This window comes from Bos indicus, chromosome 4, assembly GCF_029378745.1.
Source record: "Bos indicus isolate NIAB-ARS_2022 breed Sahiwal x Tharparkar chromosome 4, NIAB-ARS_B.indTharparkar_mat_pri_1.0, whole genome shotgun sequence".
NCBI lineage: Eukaryota > Metazoa > Chordata > Mammalia > Artiodactyla > Bovidae > Bos > Bos indicus.
In genome coordinates this window covers 62,364,891-62,383,938 of record NC_091763.1, presented here as the reverse complement: position 1 = coordinate 62,383,938, position 19,048 = coordinate 62,364,891, and the positions used below count along the sequence as shown (strand labels likewise).

Below are 19,048 nucleotides of genomic sequence, written 5' to 3'. Positions count from 1 at the left end.
CAAGTAATCTACAATAAATTTTCCTAAAAGCAAGAAAACAATGCTTCCCTTTACCCAGATTTCTCCATGGGGAACACATCATTGCTGAAGGATGACTGATTCGACACAACTGTGGGCAAGCGTGTTGTTATTCAGTGTAAGCCCCACAGAGAAGCACATTACTTCCTCCTCTCACTCCATGCAACTCCCCACATTCCCCATCCCCCAGATAAAAAACATAAAGCTGGCCATCTCCACCAACGGGAGGGTAGGAGCTCTCCCTTTCCATTCCAGGGGTTAAGCAATACACAACAGGCCTACTAGGTTTTAAGAAGTGACCCTCAGGGACATTTTAAACCAGAAACATTTAAAATGTCAACAAACTAAAGAAGACAAGAGAGTCTAAAAGGTAACATCAAATAAAGAATTAAGTACAAATAGAGCCACCTGAACTGCAGGAGACCCAGGTCCGATCCTTGGGTTGCAAAGATTCCCTGGAGAAGGGAATAGCTGTGCACTCCAGTATTGCTGCCTGGAGAATTCCATGGCCAGAGGAGCCCAGCAGGTGACAGTCATGGTGTCGCAAAGAGTTAGACACGACTGAGCGACTAACACTTTCACTTTTTCAAAGCTTCTCTTAATAAAAAAAAAAAAGAAACAGCTAACCTGACATCCTGTTAAGTAGTGGTAATGTGTTAGGAGTCTTATAATACATACATGACCCCATCTGATCCTAATCACAACCCAATACAGTAGGTTATTTCAGTTTCTCTACTTCATATATGAGAAAACTGAAACTAAGAAAAGTTAGGCTATCTGTCCAACTAAGAAGCTACTGAACAGTTAGGTCTCAAATCCAGGCTTGACTTCCTTTCTCAAGCAAGACATTTCAAAGGACATTTAAAAGCAACTCAAGTTGCTTTCTATGAATAGGAATAAGGCCAGTATAAGAAAAAATCAAAGTAGTGGGTGCAGGGAAAAATGAGCACACATTCTACTCCCCACTCTCAATATCCACTAATAAATAAATCTTATTTATTGCCCTATCTTGAAATTTCTTTCAAAATATCAACTGAAAAGAACATTTTAGGACTTAGAATCATGTAACATACCAGTTCTATAATTTTAGATAATTAAGTTCTTATAATCAAATATACTAAACTTAATTCAGTTTAAAAATATAAGCACCTTACCTGAGTAAGAAGTACAAACTGAGCAAACTGCCAGGGAAGCATAAAAAATACATTGGAAATGCAGAGTGCAATCAGGCTTCCTCTGTAAAGTTTCGTAGCCCTTAAAAAGATAAAATAAGTTTAACCAGAAAAGATCCCCTGGAGAAGGAAATGGCAGCCCGGTCCAGTATTATTCTTGGAGAATTCCATGGACAGAGGAGCCGGGCAGGCTCTATAGTCTACGGGGTCACATACAGTCAGTCACGACTGAGTGATTAACAGACACACAAATCAGAAAACATTCTAGCATGGCTCCAAATCGCTACAAATTAGAATCTCTAAACACAATCTGGTTGTAACATATAAAATGAGCCAATGGATTAAAAATTATGCCTACTGACACCCAATTACAACAACTTACTATGAAAAGTAAATACCCAGTATAACTGTAACAAGGGCTTCCCAGGTGGCTCAGCGGTAAAGAATCCACCTGCCAATGAAGGAGACACGGGTTCAATCTCCAGGTTGGGAAGATACCCTGAAGAAGGAAATGGCAACCCACTCCAGTGTTCTTGCCTGGGAAATTCCATGGACAGAAAAGCCTGGTGACTACAGTCCATGGATTTGCAAAAGAGTCAGAAAGACTCAGCGACTAAACAACAGCAATAACTGTAAAAAAACAAAGTTTCCAAAGGGGAGAGGGGGAAATCAGTCAGTGTATCTGCTGAGTTTTTTCAAACTATATTTTGGTGAATTCACAACCAAATATATATATGTAAAGCTGCATTCAATAGATTAATTTGGAGAGATAGATGATGCCTATGAAAAAAAATCACAGAAGTAGCAGATTCTAAGCAATAAGTATTCTGCAGACAAGCAAGCAAGTGTTTAGGATATGGGCTGAGCAGCTGATGGACGTTTCCTGGAGGAGATGAGATAAAAGCTGGGTCCTGCATGAATAGGACACAGAAAAGAGAAGAGGAGGCAAAGGCAGGGGGCATTTGGATCTCTGATCTGAGCAGCTGTGGACAATCAGAGCATATTAGCAAGGGAATCAGAGGAAGAAAAAGTTTGCCAGCACTGGATTTAAGACAGAAGCAGAAAAGTAGGTGAAAAGCAGAAAATAGAGACTGATGGGCAGTCTACTGTGTGCACTGTATTAGAGAAAAAAACCAAGATCAAGAGTGTGGTTGTGGTGACACAACACGTGCAGTGGAGACTCAGGTGTTCATACAGCACATCACTTCTTCCCAAAGTGTTTGAGAAGGGAAGGTCTATCACGGTGCGCCAGAACTAAAGCTGAATCCAGAGGTCAGCTTACTTGAAGATGCTAAAGAAGCTCTAATTTCCATAATAAAAGAGGAATTTAAGGCAGAGCAATCAGACTGGAGCTGCAAAGACTTTAAGAGATAATACAAAAGCTGCCACCCATCCCATATTCTGTGAAAGGCCGGTCTAAAAACACTAAGAGACAAAGCCACATAATGGCTCTATTCCTGCCAAGCTCATCATGGGGAAATGGATCACCCAAAGGGTTTGATGTAACACACGTCAACCAGTTCTCCTGAATTCTGCATTGAACAGAGTTAGACAAGTCTGAGTCATCTTCAGATTTTCATCATGCTTTGTTCTATTGTTTCCTACACTCCATTTTCTTTTATCGTCACCCTCTGAAACAAGGCAGCATCCGTCTAAATTCTGTATCTTTCAGTAGAAGAGGAGGAAACTATTCTCCTTTAAACTCTCTACCAGTGTGGTGCCTGCATCTCTATTAGGTCTCTAACTGAAGGCCAGAGAAACAGGGATGAGCCCAATCCAATCCTGCGTTTCTAGCAGGAATTCTCCTAGCATATCTTTATCTACTCAGAAGGTTTCTTTCTACCCCTGCTATTCAGTTCTCAGGGATGCTAAACAAATGCAGAAAGAACTACACATATGACAGTTCCTGACCACACGTATTCTATGAACTGTTCTTGTGTAGGTACACTCTACTGCCACCAGCTTCCCCATTTCTTCCTATTTTTGGAAGGCTGCTGTGGTGGCAGAAAACGACCTGGGAAAGCAGAGATGGCAGAAGCAGAAGCAGACCTGTTGCTCCTCCGGCATATCTGTGGATCACTAATTAAAGGAAAGAAGACTAGAAGGCAGATGAAGAAAACATTTTGGGTAGTAATATATTTTGAAGTTATAGTCTTAAAATACCTTTATGAAAGCAACCTAGCAACAGCATCATCTTAATTATTTTATTACATTGTTTTCATAACGGAAGTTTTAAAAATTCCAGCTTAAGGTATTCAATGCAAAGCAAATAACAACCTCTAAAGATAAGTCAAAGTTACCTGAGAATGTGAGTCACAAGCAACATCTGAAGTACAAGGAATGGATATGAGAAGCTTTCACGGAGAGGAGGTGTCCACATCACACGGGTACACTGAAAAAAAAAAAAACAAATTCATAGTGTATGGTAACTTTGCTAAATGTGTTGAGTAAGACATACCAACTGAAAGTTGCTATTAAGCTTTTCTCACAATGTAATAGTGTGCCAGAAAACAAACTATTGATACTAACATTTTTATCAACAGCCAAATTAGGAGGAAGGCACACATGGCATAAGACCTTATGAAACAGTAACATCATGAATTGTCAACAGCAAAGTCCTAAAAAGCTTCACCTGCAGCTTAAAAGGAACAGAGGGAAAACACCAGCAAGAAAATGTTCTGCCAAAACTAAAAACACTACATTTGAGTTGACTATGAAAATTAACCATAGTTTGTCTTCTTTCACATGAATTTCAGCAAAACTATTCATAACTAGTTCAATAACCTCAGATTTAACCTCAGATATGCAAATGACACCACCCTTATGGCAGAAAGCAAAGAGGAACTAAAGCGCCTATTGGTGCAAGTGAGAGTGAAACAGCTGGCTTAAAACTCAACATTCAAAAAACTAAGATCATGGCATCCAGTCTCATCACCTCATGGCAAATAGATGGGGAAACAATGGAAACAGCGACAGACTTTATTTTCTTAGGCTCCAAAATCACTGAAGATGGTGACTGCAGACATGAAATTAAAAGACACTTCCTCCTGGGAAGATAAGCTATAACCAACCTAGACAGCATATTAAAAAGCAGAGACATTACTTTACCAAAAAAGGTCCGTGTATTCAAAGCTATTGTTTTTCCAACAGTCATGTACAGATGTGAGAGTCGTACCACAAAGAAAGCTGAACGCCAAAGAATTGATGCTTTTGAACTGTGGTGCTGAAGAAGACTCCTGAGAGTCCCTTGGACTGAAAGGAGATCAAACCAGTCCATCCTAAAGGAAATCAGTCCTGAGTATTCATTGGAATGACTGATGTTGAAGCTGAAACTCCAATACTTTGGCCACCTGATGCAAAGAACAGCCTCACTGGAAAAGACTCTGATGCTGGGAAAGATTGAAGGCAGAAGGAGAAGGGCAAAGAATGAGATGGTTGAATGGCATCATTGACTCGATGGACATGAGTTTGAGCAAGCACCAGGAATTGGCGATGGACAGGGAAGCCTGGCGTGCTGCAGTCCATGGGGTCACAGAGAGTCAGACATGACTGAGGGACTGAACTGAACTGATTCATAGCTAATATTTCAAAACTCTCTGGGGACATCACTGTTAGTATTTTTATCGACAATACCACTTAAAAGGAGCACTCCATTTTTGTTTTTACTTCTTTGACCTGAGCTGCCAAGTATTTATAAAAAGTGGTACAGGAGATCAAATAAAATAACAGAAATTCTAAAATAGTTATCAGCCTTTCTGAAAGCTAACTTTGGATTTGATTAAATAACATAATAGTCCAGTTTTAGTACTCTATCATGTTTCTGCATATATATTAAATATATTAATAAGTCCATGTTTCAGTTTGAAGAAAACAGCCCTGGATTAAATGTAAAGCAATTTGATATCACTACTACTAAGCTAGTCACACTAGAAGAAATCATTGCATCTTTCAAGTCAAGCAGGGTAAATTTAAGGAATATATAGAATGACAAAGATCGTGATGGATACAAGCCTTTATTTTAGCTCTGCCTTAGACTATTAGATATCTCTACTACCCCTATAGAAAGTTTGAGTCAACTTATTTCTCTTTTTCTACCAAAAGTCACCATTCCCTATGAAATTAACATAAATATATATTTTTAAATGAACTTACATGCAAGATAATATGAAAAGATTGAAAGTCTTTAAAAATGCATGTTTGTTGAGATACAATTTTAAAAAATGTTAGTTTATTAAATTAATTAGTTTATTAGAGATTTCAGTATGATTGATAGAAGAAATATATAACCAAAATTTATAAAGCTACCAATCTCTATGCAAAAACCAGTAAGAAAATATTTAAACTATATAATACACAATTTGAAAATTTTCCTTAGACTGTTCACCCACATTTATTTCATTACTAAATTCAACTATGTTGTCATCTCTTAGAAATTCATTTCTCTTAATAGCAATAGTCACTCAGTTTGCTAAAACTCAATTACATCCTCTGTAAAGTATGGATAAGAAAGCTCAATTATAAACTATAACAAAGAGCAAGGTTTTCTCCTAAAATGTTGAGTGAATGAATTCAAATATATGTGAACATGTTTCTTATTGTTTCTCCAATAACACAGGGTGCTTTTCTAAATCTGAAACAAACGTAACTGCTGATCTAAATGATAGCATATAATACGAAAATTTTTTTAAAAAAGATGTGTCTTAATCATACCTTAAGTAACAATAAATAGGTATTTTTATTTAACTATAATTTTAAGTGGAAAATAAAAATCTATAATTCTCTTTATAGGTTGAAATATAAGAAAGGAGGAAATATACACGTGAACTGCTTCAAAAAGGATTACAGAAAAGTACTCTGCACTCTGACAAAGAATAAGAAATTCTTTAATTGTGAAAATAAATTTAATAAAAAAAATCTTGCACTGTTCAAACTGTCCTCATCCACTACATAATTTTTAATCTATTTGGCTTGGTAAGGGCTAAATCTTTTAGTCATGTACTCAAGAATCAAAAACAAAGAAATGTCAGCAATAAACAGCTTCATTTTTCAACCTCTCTTTTCAAATAGTTGACTTATACTACTAGAGATCTGAGCATAATCTAACTGATTTCTTTTCATAATTTAAAAATAGAAATAGAACTGACTAGTCAATTATAACTTATAGTCAGTATTAGTATCAAATAGATCATGTTTAAGGCTTGTTCCAAGAGTTTTAATTAGAGTTAACATATAAGGTTTGAGCTTAAAACAACGATCCTACCTCTTGACTGCTGCACTGTTGTATTAGCTACAATAGTAAACACTATACAAGTGATTCCAAAATGATTCCTGACCTCCACGGGTTTGGCTACTCCTTTTCTAAGAACAGTAAAGGTTTAAGGATTCAACTATCCAGATGTCAACCATAAAAATGCTGGATGCAACAAAAAAATGCAACAGCCACACAACATCATCTAGCTGATGTTACCTGGGCAGCCCCATTGTTTAGGCAGACCCTTAGCTTGGCATTGGCTTTATGAGGCTGGTGGGACTGCAACTTTATAAGTCAGGTAGGTTTCTTGGAGCTTTTATCTCTTTCTGTACCATGTACTGATACACTGCCCAATTGAACCATCAGTTATTGATACATACATCAATTTGAATTTGTAATACAATTTTTGCTTACACAAAAATTAATGCTTCAGTGACATATAATTGCTATTAACAAGCTTTGTGTGCTTGTGTGTGTGCTTAGTCGCTCAGTCATGTTCCACTTTTTAAGAACCTGTGCGCTGTAGCCTGCCAGGCTCCTCTGTGGGACTTTTCAGGTGAAGGTTGCCATTTCCTCCTCCAGGGGATCTTCCCAACCCAGGGATCAAACCCAGGTCTTCGGTGTCCCCTATACTGCAGGCAGATTCTTTACCCACTGAGCCATCGGGGAAGCCCTTACTATCTTAATAAAGTACTTCTACTGGTTCCATGGAAAGAAATGTTTATCTATTTTTGTCTCTGATCTTCCAGGATAACAGCATATCCTACCATAAAGTTTGCAAAAAAACTTCTGTGAAGTGAGTCAGCTTTGTTGGATAAGCAATAACTTACATCTTCATGACTCCATCCTTTGTACCAATAACTCAAACCTGACCTTTCCTTACTTATTTAAACATAGAAAAAATGCCTGACAAGGTGTTATCAACTCTACCACCTTTACTATGTGGTTGTAAACTAAACTACTCAAGGTTATTATCAACATGCTCAATATTCTGTATACAGTATTAAAGTATTCGTCATGACACAAAAACAATATAAATATAAAATGAAACAAATGATTCCAACTGCACTGAATGGTAACCTAACAGAGAAGCAAAAATAATTTAGGTATATATCGAGCTATTTCGCTTTTGAACTCTGTATTCCTTAGCAGAATATGATCTTAGGAAACAAAGAACAGCAAAGAAATCTTAAGCTTTACTTAGTAGGTTTGTTGTTAGTAATCGTATTAGTGTACGAATTCTGAAATTATTTTGTATATACTACAGAATAAAGCAAATAAGTAAATACAATTACATTATGGGGAGGCAGAAGATACAAATATGGAGTAGGGGAAGGCAGAGTTTATAACACTGGATTACTAGGTCAGAATTAATGGAGGAATCGGTGTGAATTAATGATTTTTGCTGAAAGAAGCTAAAAGTGATTACATCCAAGCAGTAATAAGCACACTAAGCACCCTGCTTTTGGTCTCTAAATACCATTTTCCACCAGCAGGATCTAAGATTCCTTGGAAAATAGCTGATTCCAAATCTAGGGACAGGAAAGTACTAAGTGATTTTGAAACAACTTTTTGTGCAAGAAAGTAAGTGTTCAAAGAACACTGAGGGAAATAAATAAAGAACACTGGACACATCAAAAGGGCAGAGAATAGTACCAAAATACACATGTGTGCCTACACACACACACAACTTAGGAATTAATTTAACAAAAATTATGATATAAAAAACACTGCTGAAACAACTGAAGAAGATTGATATAAATGAAGAATAGTTATGTTTACAGATGGGAAGATTTGATATATTTAGAATGCCTCTTCTCCCTAAATTGATCTAGAGATCAAGGCAATAACTAAAGTCCCAGCAGGTTGTATATGTGCTGAGGGAAGGAGGAATCATGGAAAACTGATTCTAAAATTCATATGAAAATACAAAGAACCTGGACTAGTTAAAGCAACACTGGAAAAAAACAGAGTTAGAGACTTTTACTACCAGATATCACACTTTTAAAGCTACAATATTTAAGATTGCATGATAATGACTTAAAGATAAACAGCCAAACTGGAACAGATTTGAGAGTCTAAAAACAAATCTACTGATACTCAGTCACTTGATTAATGACAAAAGCATCAGTTCAATTCAAAGGAAAAAGAACTGTCTTTTCAACAAACAGTACTAAATTAATTTAATATTCAGATTAGGGTGAAGAAGGAGAGAAACAGGAACTTTCCCTGGCAGTTCAGTGGTTAAGACTCCACTTTCCAATGCAGTGGTGCAGATTCTGTCCTTGGTTGGGGAACTAAGATCCCATCTGCCTCGTGGCCAAAAAAACAAAACATAAAACAGAAGCAATATCATAACAAATTCAATAAAGACTTTAAAATATGGTCGACATGAAAAAAAAAAAAACTTGAAAAGAGAAGAAGCACTGAAGAACAGTCAGGAGGCAGAGAGAAGTTACAATCTCATGTTGTGTTTAGCTTCCAGAAAACTGCTGAAGTTGAATCCAGTGATGGACTGATACTAAAAAGCTAAAAATTTACCTCCTCCAAATTCAATTGCTTGTAAGACCAAAGAGATCATACCCTGGAGTGAGCATCTGGGAAACTGGAGAGTGAGCCACAGGGCAGAAATTTCCTTCATTCATTTGAAACTGGAGGAAAATTTAAATTAAAACTACAGCACTCCCCAGCTTGGCAAGACTCATGGCGGGATCCAATCGCTTGGCCCTTACCCTACATGCTCAACACAGGAAAAGATATTCCCTCTCTGATGGGAAAAAAAAAAAAAAAAACCAAGCAAAAACAATTATTTAATTAGGGCTTTATCATTTTGTTATACAAAATATCTTGCGTTAAATAGAAATCTATGAGACATGTAAAATCAAATATATAACCCACAATTAAAAGGTAAATTCTAGTCAGAAAATTTAAATCCACAGAGAACATTAATGTTGGAATTAGCAGACAGGGAATTTAACTATAATCATTAGGTTTAAAAATTTACAGAAAAAGATGGATAAAATGGGTGAACAGATAGGAATTTTCAACAGAGAAATAGAAGCTCGGGGAAAAACTTAAATTTATAATATCTAAAATAAAAAATTCACTAGATGGGCATTAAAGCAGACAATGTATCAGAATAAAGTATCAATGAACTCAGGGCCAAATAATATATCCAAATAGAGAAAGAGAAACAAACAACCAACCAACCAAAAGGTGAAGGGAGTACCAAAAACCTGTGGGACAACATTAAAAGCTAAACATACATGGAATTGGAATCCTCAAAGACAGTAAGAAAGAGAATGGGGAAGACAAAGTATCTGAACAAAAGATATTTGCTAAAGTTTTCTAAAAACCAATTTAAAAAATCAACCCACGGAACAAAGATGTTCAGTGAAATCTAAGCAGGGTACATACAAAGAAGACCACATTTAAGTTCATCACCATCAAACTAAGAGAAATCAAATACAAAAAAGAAAACTTCAAACCACTATAGAAAACATATTACATTCAGCGAAACAATAGTAAGTGTGATAGATGACTTTTCAAACAATGGAAGCCAGAAGACAAAGAATGACATTTAAAGAGCTCAAACATAAAGCTTTCAACCCAGAATTCTTATCCAGCAAAAAAAAAAAAAAAGGGGGGGGGGCACTTAAAAAATAATGAAGGAAAATAAGGATGTTTTTAGAAAGGCAAAAGCTAAGAGAACTTATTGGCAGCAGATCTGCACCACAATGCTAAATAAAGTTCTTAAGACTGAAGAGAAACTACACCAGATGGAAACCCAGATCTGCAGGAAGAAATGAAGAACACCACCGAAACCCAAATTGAAACATCCAGCTATGAAAGATGACTAGGAGTTAACCAGGCATAGATTAGGAGACACAGGGAGAGGGAAACAGGCAGGACACAGGAGAGAGCATGTGCAAAGGCCCTGAGACAGGAAAAGGAGCAGTCCTTTCTGGGAACTAGAGGAAGGAAGGACAGCAGGGCTGAGGCAAGAAGAAAATGCCCTAGTGCAGAGAGACCCAGAAAGGGCCAGAGCGTGAAAGATGCAGGAGGCTGGTTTTCTGCCACATTAGAAGCTATTACTAGTCTTCAAACTACATCAACAGATTCATCTCCAACTAAGACTAGCACACACTCTGTTTATGGACTTTTGGAGTTAAGTCTCACAAATACACACAGCACTCAATTGCCTGAATAAATAATACATCTTCCACTTACACTATCCACGAAATTAATGTAAAAAATATTTAAATCATGTCACTCGTCTGCAGGTAACCCTCCATGGCCTTTCCATCTGCTCCAAATGAACCTTACAATGACTGACAGGACTACAGAATCAGCTCTTTCCACATCCCACCTTCCACCTTTCACTGTCTGGCCTTATACCTTCTACTCTCTGCTCCTCCAAAATGGCCTCCTTGCTTCTCCCCAAATAAATCAGGAAACCCCCGCAACCCCCCACCTTTAGCAGAAGACTGTTCCACCTTCACATCCACAAGGGACCTTTGTTTTACTAACTGAAACATCTGCAGCCTCTACAGATCCTGACATAGGGTACGCCCTCAGTATATGCTGCTGTTGTTTTTTCCCTATTTATTTTTTTGAAGTATAGTTGATTTACAGTGTTGTTAATTCCTATTATACAGCAAAGTGATTTGACTATATATGTTGTTTTAAATGAGTTGAATAAACACAAGACCCAGAACAAATGTCCTTACCATCATTAGAAATGAAAGGGAGGAAGGAAGAGGAAACGAGAAAAGGTTCCTTAAGTTGGCAAGAAAAGATCTCATCATAAAAAGCTAGACAAACCTATTTCACATAAAATGAATTTTTAACAGTCAAAAACTGGAGAAAAGTACTGCATTTAGTTTTTTTTTAATGTATCCATCTAAATGCTTTTCAATTAGCATGCTAAAAATCAACCAATGCTATAAATATCTTATAATAAGAAAACATTTTAAAAGCAAAGAAAAATTGCTAGTTTTCATCTTAGCAAAAATTCTCAATAGGAACAGAATTAACATTTAATTAAAAAGTTTGATAAAACATCTGCATAATTTTTATTATAAAATAATTTTATATATAGCCTCAATATTACTGATCATTACTATGAGCCACTAATAGCTTCTTTATTATGTTTTCACATTTTTCAGATTTGAGGGTTTAAAATTTCCCTTTTAAATAATTTGATTAATCATTTATGCTACATAATTTGTAGTTCTTCTATTAGAGCAAAAATTTCCCCTTGTAAAACCATCTGAGAAAGGAATGCTTCAGAAAGTACATCATATAAAGAAATGGCAACCCCCTCCTCCAGCATTCCTGCCTGGGAAATCCTGTGGACAGACGAGCCTGGTGGGCTATATAGTCCATGGGGTTGCAAAAGAGCTGGGCGTGACTTAGAAACTAAATGACACAACAATGAAAACAAAAATACTATCTTAGACTCAATTACAGAACAAATTAAATAATGCAAATAGAACTTAAAAGCAGGAAACAATTCACAACTGTTTTTTGGCACATAAACCACTCACTCACATGATTTAAATAACTCTTCTAAGAAAGAAGGGTACCAGTTAGAAAACGGCCAGATATTCCAGTGCGACACACACTGTGCTTCTCTGGAAAAGTTCACTAAATACATGAATAGTTACAACCAGAGTAGATGCTGTGCCCCGCCCCCCCAATATAAAAACTATGTACTTTAAACAACACTTTTAAAAATGAGAAGAGAACAAGGGTCTGAAAATCTTACAATCTGAAAACCAAAATAAATTAAAAATTATAATAAAATCATTTTCAGTTACTTGTGATCTCACAATTATTTTATCCAAAACTACAGTTTATGTTCTCAATTAATGTCATTACTCAAAATGGTCACTTATATATTTTAAAGCTACAGTCACTGATATAAGTACAATTATTTACTTAACTAATTCAGGAAAACTACAGTTTTAATTCTAATCTCATTTAATCTTTTCCTAAGTAGAAAGTAATCCCTAGGTATGCTTCAATATCCCAAGTAGCTGAAAAGTGTTAAAAAAAAAAAAATCTATCACCCTTAAAAATGAACTGAACTGTCTATTTCATTGCTAAAAACTGAAAAGACTGCTAAGAAAGATGTTCATGCTACAAGAGTATCAAAATTATTAGAAAAATGTATGATCAAAAATTAATAACCCCGTGTTGGAGAAGACTCTTGAGAGACTCTTGGACTGCAAGGAGATCCAACCAGTCCATTCTAAAGGAAATCAGTCCTGGGTGTTCTTTGGAAGGAATGATGCTAAAGCTGAAACTCCAGTACTTTGGCCACCTCATGCGAAGAGCTGACTCATTGGAAAAGACTCTGATGCTGGGAGGGATTGGGGGCAGGAGGAGAGGGGGACGACAGGGGATGAGATGGCTGGATGGCATCACTGACTCGATGGATGTGAGTCTGGGTGAACTCCGGGAGTTGGTGATGGACAGGGAGGCCTGGCATGCTGCAATTTATGGGGTCCCAAAGAGTTGGACACGACTGAGTGACCGAACTGAACTGAATGTCTAGTCAAGGCTATGGTTTTTCCAGTGGTCATGTATGGATTTGAGAGTTGGACTATAAAGAAAGCTGAGTGCCGAAGAATTGATGCTTTTGAACTGTGGTGCTGGAGAAGACTCTTAAGAGTCCCTTGGACTGCAAGGAGATCAGTCCTGGGTGTTCACTGGAAGGACTGATGCTGAAACTGAAACTCCAATACTTTGGCCACCTGATGCGAAGAGCTGACTCATTTGAAAAGACCCTGTTGCTGGGAAAGATTGAGGGTAGGAGGAAAAGGGGACAACAGAGGATGAGATGGTTGGATGGTGTCACCGATTCAATGGACATGGGTTTGGGTGAACTCTGGGAGTTGGTGATGGACAGGGAGGCCTGGCGTGCTGCGGTTTATGGGGTCACAAAGAGTCGGACACGACTGAGCGACTGAACTGAATTTACACTGAGAATAACACAGTAGACCTTTCTGCTTAAGAGATAGTAATATTTAAAACTGTGCCTTGGCTTCGAAATTTTCAGTAATCTCTTTCTTCTCAACATCTCACTGTGAACACCCAATGCTCCTTTCTTCCACTGTTAAGCAATTATTTCCTATTTCTTAGGGCATTCTCACAGATCTGTGCTTCCAAATGTTTTATGGTCCACACCAAGGCACTAAGCAGCATCCACAGTCAAAAAGAGCCAAATAATTCTTTTATTTCTTTGTTTAAACTTCAGACCAAATTAATTAATTGATGTCATGTTGCAATCAATTGTCAAATAACTCTAATCTATAAAGTCACTCTAGCTTTAAATTTCTGTGATTTTAAATACTACGCATGTGCTAGTTTAAGTTTCACTAGTAATCCACTAAATGATAAGAAAAGTAAGTTCAACCCTGAGTCTACAGTTTAGTTTTTGTATGACTACCCTCAGAGCTTTGTAACATGTATATATTCAAATATTGTAGACAGTGTAGAAACACTTAAAAGGATTAAGTTACTTCACACAAAACAACCTGACCTTTTATATGAGAGTTCCCCTCATAGAAAACTTTCATGAAAGAAAACCAAACATATACATATATATTACTAGAAATTCATTTACAATTATAATTAAGTTAGTGGAAGGATTTCATTGGCATCTTGAATTTATATTAAAATTTAACCTAAAATGTTACCAATAATAATACAATTACACAGCTAATACTTACTTAGCAGCAACTATGTGTCAAACATTGTTCGAGACACATTACAAATATGAGCTCATTTAATCTCGCAATAATCCAATGAGATGGATAACATTATTATGCCCATTTACAAAGAGAAAACTAGGGTGGGTGAGATTAAAGGGCTTGCCCAGGTCACTTAGTCACTAAATGGCAGAGTCAGGATTTGAACAAGGGTAGCCTGGATGCAGAGTCTATGCTTTTTACAATGTTATTCTCTTTAGAAAGAACTTGGATACATGCACAAATTTATAGATACAATAAAACATTCTTCAAAGGACCCTTAAAAGTATAACAAAGTTTAATATAAATGCATTAAAATAGAAACATATACAATAGCTCCTACATCAAAAAGTTACCCCCCACAAGAAGTTAATGGATACATGGCTAGCTTATTTTTATTACAGTTAAAACAAGAGTTTTCACAATTTTAAATTATATACAGAATTAACACAGACCCACTATTTCTTTAAGCCACTAAGAGATATATCAAAAGATACAATGGTTATAAAATTTAAGATAAATGCTAGTGTTTAAAATTTGAATCAAAATAAGATTAAACATTTAAAGACTGCTGCTGCTGCTAAGTCGCTTCAGTAGTGTCCGACTCTGTGCGACCCCATAGACGGCAGCCCACCAGGCTCCCCCGTCCCTGGGACTCTCCAGGCAAGAACACTGGAGTGGGTTGCCATTTCAATCTTCTCCAATGCACGAAAGTGAAAAGTGAAAGGGAAGTCACTCAGTCATGTCCAACTCTGTGACCCCATGGACTGCAGCCTACAAGGCTCCTCCATCCATGGGATTTTCCAGGCAAGAGTACCAGAGTGAGTTGCCATTGTCTTCTCTGATTTTAAAGACTGCTACTACATGAAATTAAAAGATGCTTACTCCTTGGAAGCAAAGTTATGACCAACCTAGATAGCATATTCAAAAGCAGAGACATTACTTTGCCAACAAAGGTCGGTCTAGTCAAGGCTATGGTTTTTCCAGTGGTCATATATGGATGTGAGAGCTGGACTGTGAAGAAAGCTGAGCGCCAAAGAATTGATGCTTTTGAACTGTGGTGTTGGAGAAGACTCTTGAGAGTCCCGTGGACTTCAAGGAGATCTAACCAGTCCATTCTAAAGGAAATCAGTCCTGGGTGTTCATTGGAAGGACTGATGCTGAAGCTGAAACTCCAATACTTTGGCTACCTCATGCGAAGAGTTGACTCACTGGAAAAGACTCTGATGCTGGAAGGGATTGGGGGCAGGAGGAGAAGGGGACGACAGAGGATGAGATGGCTGGATGGCATCACTGACTCGATGGACTGAGTTTGAGTGAACTCCAGGAGTTGGTGATGGACAGGGAGGCCTGGCGTGCTGCGATTCATGGGGTCGCAGAGTTGGACATGACTGAGTGACTAAACTGAACTGAACTACAGATTAAATTTAAAGAAATTAAAGAAATTTAAATATATATTTAAATTTCTATATATTTCTATATTTTATATTGGTAAAATTTGTATTGGTAAAATGTCTTAAAATTTTTAAAAATACTTAAGTGAAAAACATTGTTTCTAGAAGTAAAACCCCTGAACAGTTTGAAAATATTTGTTTACTACCTACCTCTCCATGATTGAAAAAGAAGCACAACACTGTAACCAAGCCTCCTAAACGGCTGCCGCTGGAAAAGAATATAAGAAAATGTAACTCCAGTAACAGAAATCAGGTCAATCCTAATAAAACCCTGAAATAACATAACATGATAATCTGCTAGTACTACAAAAAGTTTTAGCCACACTAGAACTCTATTATTTACAAAACAGCTTATTTCCTCTAATGTATCATTAGTTTAAAAAAAAAAAAAAGTTTTGTTTTTTTAAAAAAACATTCTCCATGCTCAAAATGTACAGAAAAACAGAAACTGACAAGGAATAAAAAATTCTTATTCGTCATGTTACTGTGCACCATGCAACCTGATCTTTCTTTTTTCACTTTTTAAACTTCTTTAGTACCAACTATTTTTCTTTGCATATAATATACATTCAGGAGAGAGGATGGAAGCTAGTACAGAAAAGTGCTTTATGATCAGAAAGCTGGAAATCTCCATACTGCCTCCTGCTCCTGGAAATTCACAAAGTGTATTAGCACGTTAAAGATTTAACTAATTCAGTACTTCCCAAATCCCATCTCCAAGCTACCTTTATACATGCTTGTGAAACACTCGTTTACAGATTAAGTTTTATCATTTGTTTATTTTCAGAAAATTGGGAAACACAACACAAACATCAAAATATAAGAATCTGGCTTATATCTCTAGCTAAGAAACCACAATGGTGTAGTTTGACAGTCCCAACAGTTAAAGCTTCATTTGCTCAGTAAGGGTGAATTACGTCCCCATTCTACTCTGACCGTGACCAAAAGCATCTGAGCAAGGGAAAGGAAGGCTGTTTTCAGATCTGTTTCATCATTTCTTTCATCTCTACTCTTGAGGTCTTTGAGTGCTCTTTAGCTCATGCTGCTTTCTTGTAATTTTACCCAGATATCCTTCCTTCCTTCTATCCACCCAAAAATATGTGTATATCACAGAAAAGCAACAAAGAATCAGACACAGGTATTCTAGGCCATTATGTTTATTCTTCAGGGTGTAGGAATGAGGAAACACAGAGGAGATACATGAGATGGCAGGGATAATTCATGTACCGAGAACATACACCCTCCCCAACATCCCCAGAAGCAAACAGGAAGGGCTGGGATCCCCAGCACATAGGGACAGTCAGCCTTGGCTCAAGAGGGAAGTGGAGTCTACATGTTTAGTGGCAAGGAGTTTACAGAGTTGCTATTTTCCCCATAGAGTTAGGGCACAGAGCCACTTGCTGCTCAAGAGAACAGGGAGCAGTGCTAAAGGTCTGAGGAAAGTGGAGGAGGAGGTATCTGAAATACCACTTGCACTTAGGAGAGAGGTAAGGAGGGAAAACAGAAGGGCTGTAGAGCCCTCTTTAAGGGATCAATAGAAGTTCAAGATCACAAATTGTCACAGAGACACTAACAGTAAGGCTGTGTGATCTTTCTCCACTGGTCATTAACTTGGACCAGCACAAATGAAATATAAAGGGGCAAAGAAACAGCATGCTGGCCAGACAGTATTGAAGTGATGGATTACAGAAATAAGAAAGGCAGATAAAGGAGCTAGAAAGGGTACAGGACAGGGGTTGGAAGTTGGGGTTCTCTCCTCAAGAGGCATAGCGTGGCTACTTCAAAAGACCAGCAAACAGGCAAACTCTAGGCTCAATGTAAGTGATGAGACTTTAGGAAGCTTAAGAATGTATTATGGGGACTTCCCTGATGGCCCAGTGGTTAAGAATCTGCCTGCCAATGCAGGGGATGTGGGTTTGATCCCTAATCGAGGAAGATTCCACATGCCACAGGCAATTGAGCCCGTGCCCTGCTACTACTGAAACGTGCACACTCTGGAGCCCTTTGCAACTAGAGTAGCCCTGCTCGCTGCAACTAGAGAGAGCCTGTGTGCGGCAATGAAGCACCACTGAAAAGAAAACCTTTAAGAAAAAGAATGAGTTATGGATTTAAATAATTAGATGCTTAAATATTAGGTATTAAAGAGACAAATATATTTTAACAACTAGAACATATTCTAACAAGACAAAAAGCCATAGAGCTATATATTTTTAAAAAATGGTTTCCTGCCAGCAACCCTCCTCCAATCCTATTCACCAAAGATAAGCAATAACATTTGTTGTGTGTCCATCCTTCCAAATCCTTCTCTATAACCATACAAACACATATTTTAATGTTATTATACTATTAACATCCCTCCAAAATGTTCCTTTCCTAATTAATCTGTTATTCCTAATTTAACCCAAAGCATTCTTTTCAACAGATGTCACACATTGCACAGTACAAACACTTTGCAATTTGTTCTGCCCTTTCCCTGTTATTGGTCATACAGATGTTTTTCAGTTCCTTGTTATAATTTTTTAAATGATAAAAGAATATCTTTGCACATGTAAAAAATAGTGTTTTTACTTCTATCAAATAGACCTGTGAGACTGTCGAGTCAAAGAAGGCGGACTTTCCAAAAGACCCACTCCAGTCCACACCCTCACCAGTGTGTGAGGGGTTGATTCGCTATAACACAGAACCCAATGTGCCCAGACCCTTTTACATTTTGCCCATAGAAAGGGTGGAGATTTTTTCTCACTGTTATTTTGATTTGTTCTTCCTGCCTATTTGTACAAAGCATTATGTCAGTGGGTTGTGTCATTTTGCTTTCTTCATTTACTCTTCTGTGAATTGTTCTGTTCACATTCTTATCTGTTTTTCTATTGGATTCTGTTTCCCTATTTAAAGATTAGAGACATAAATTTTTTACTGTTATATATGTGACAGAATCTTTTGGTATAACTTATGGTTTATTCTACAATAAAAAATTTAACTTTATGTAGCTAATTTTATAGTAAAATATCAATATTTTTTCTTCTTTCCTTCTGCATTTCCTGGCTTGTCTGTGAAGGTCTTCCCCATCTCAAAATTATACAGTGTTCTCCTATAATTAGATTATAGTGCAGCATCTTTTGATTACAGACAGTTTTGCTTAACCAGGCAGAGAGGCAGATTTTCTGGTATATTGAGGCTCCGCATAGCCAAGAGCAGAGAAAAAACCTTGCTTATCTACAAGGAATGTTCTATGTTCCAATCATTAGGAAATGATATGACTTGCAATAAATCCAAAACAGTGTTCCCAGCATTTAACTTCCTACCCTCTGGTGTTTAAAGACTATCACATAGGTCATTTTATTTTGCTAAACAGAAAAGATGTAGCAACCAGAATATTTAAAATTAATTTTTTTTTTC

At 37.1% G+C, this 19,048-nt stretch overlaps 1 protein-coding gene across 2 annotated transcripts in view; it reads right to left on the bottom strand.

Moving 5' to 3' along the window:
- The window catches only part of DPY19L1 (dpy-19 like C-mannosyltransferase 1), a 93,414-nt gene that overhangs the window by 38,569 nt on the left and 35,797 nt on the right, over positions 1–19,048 (bottom strand). For both annotated transcript variants that reach the window (XM_019959434.2, XM_070787855.1), the window contains exons 7-9: positions 15,803–15,860; positions 3,491–3,582; positions 1,173–1,272 (exon numbers count right to left, since the gene is read on the bottom strand). In XM_019959434.2, coding sequence (XP_019814993.2) covers positions 1,173–1,272; positions 3,491–3,582; positions 15,803–15,860 — 250 coding nt within the window. The remainder of the gene's footprint in view (positions 1–1,172; positions 1,273–3,490; positions 3,583–15,802; positions 15,861–19,048) is intronic.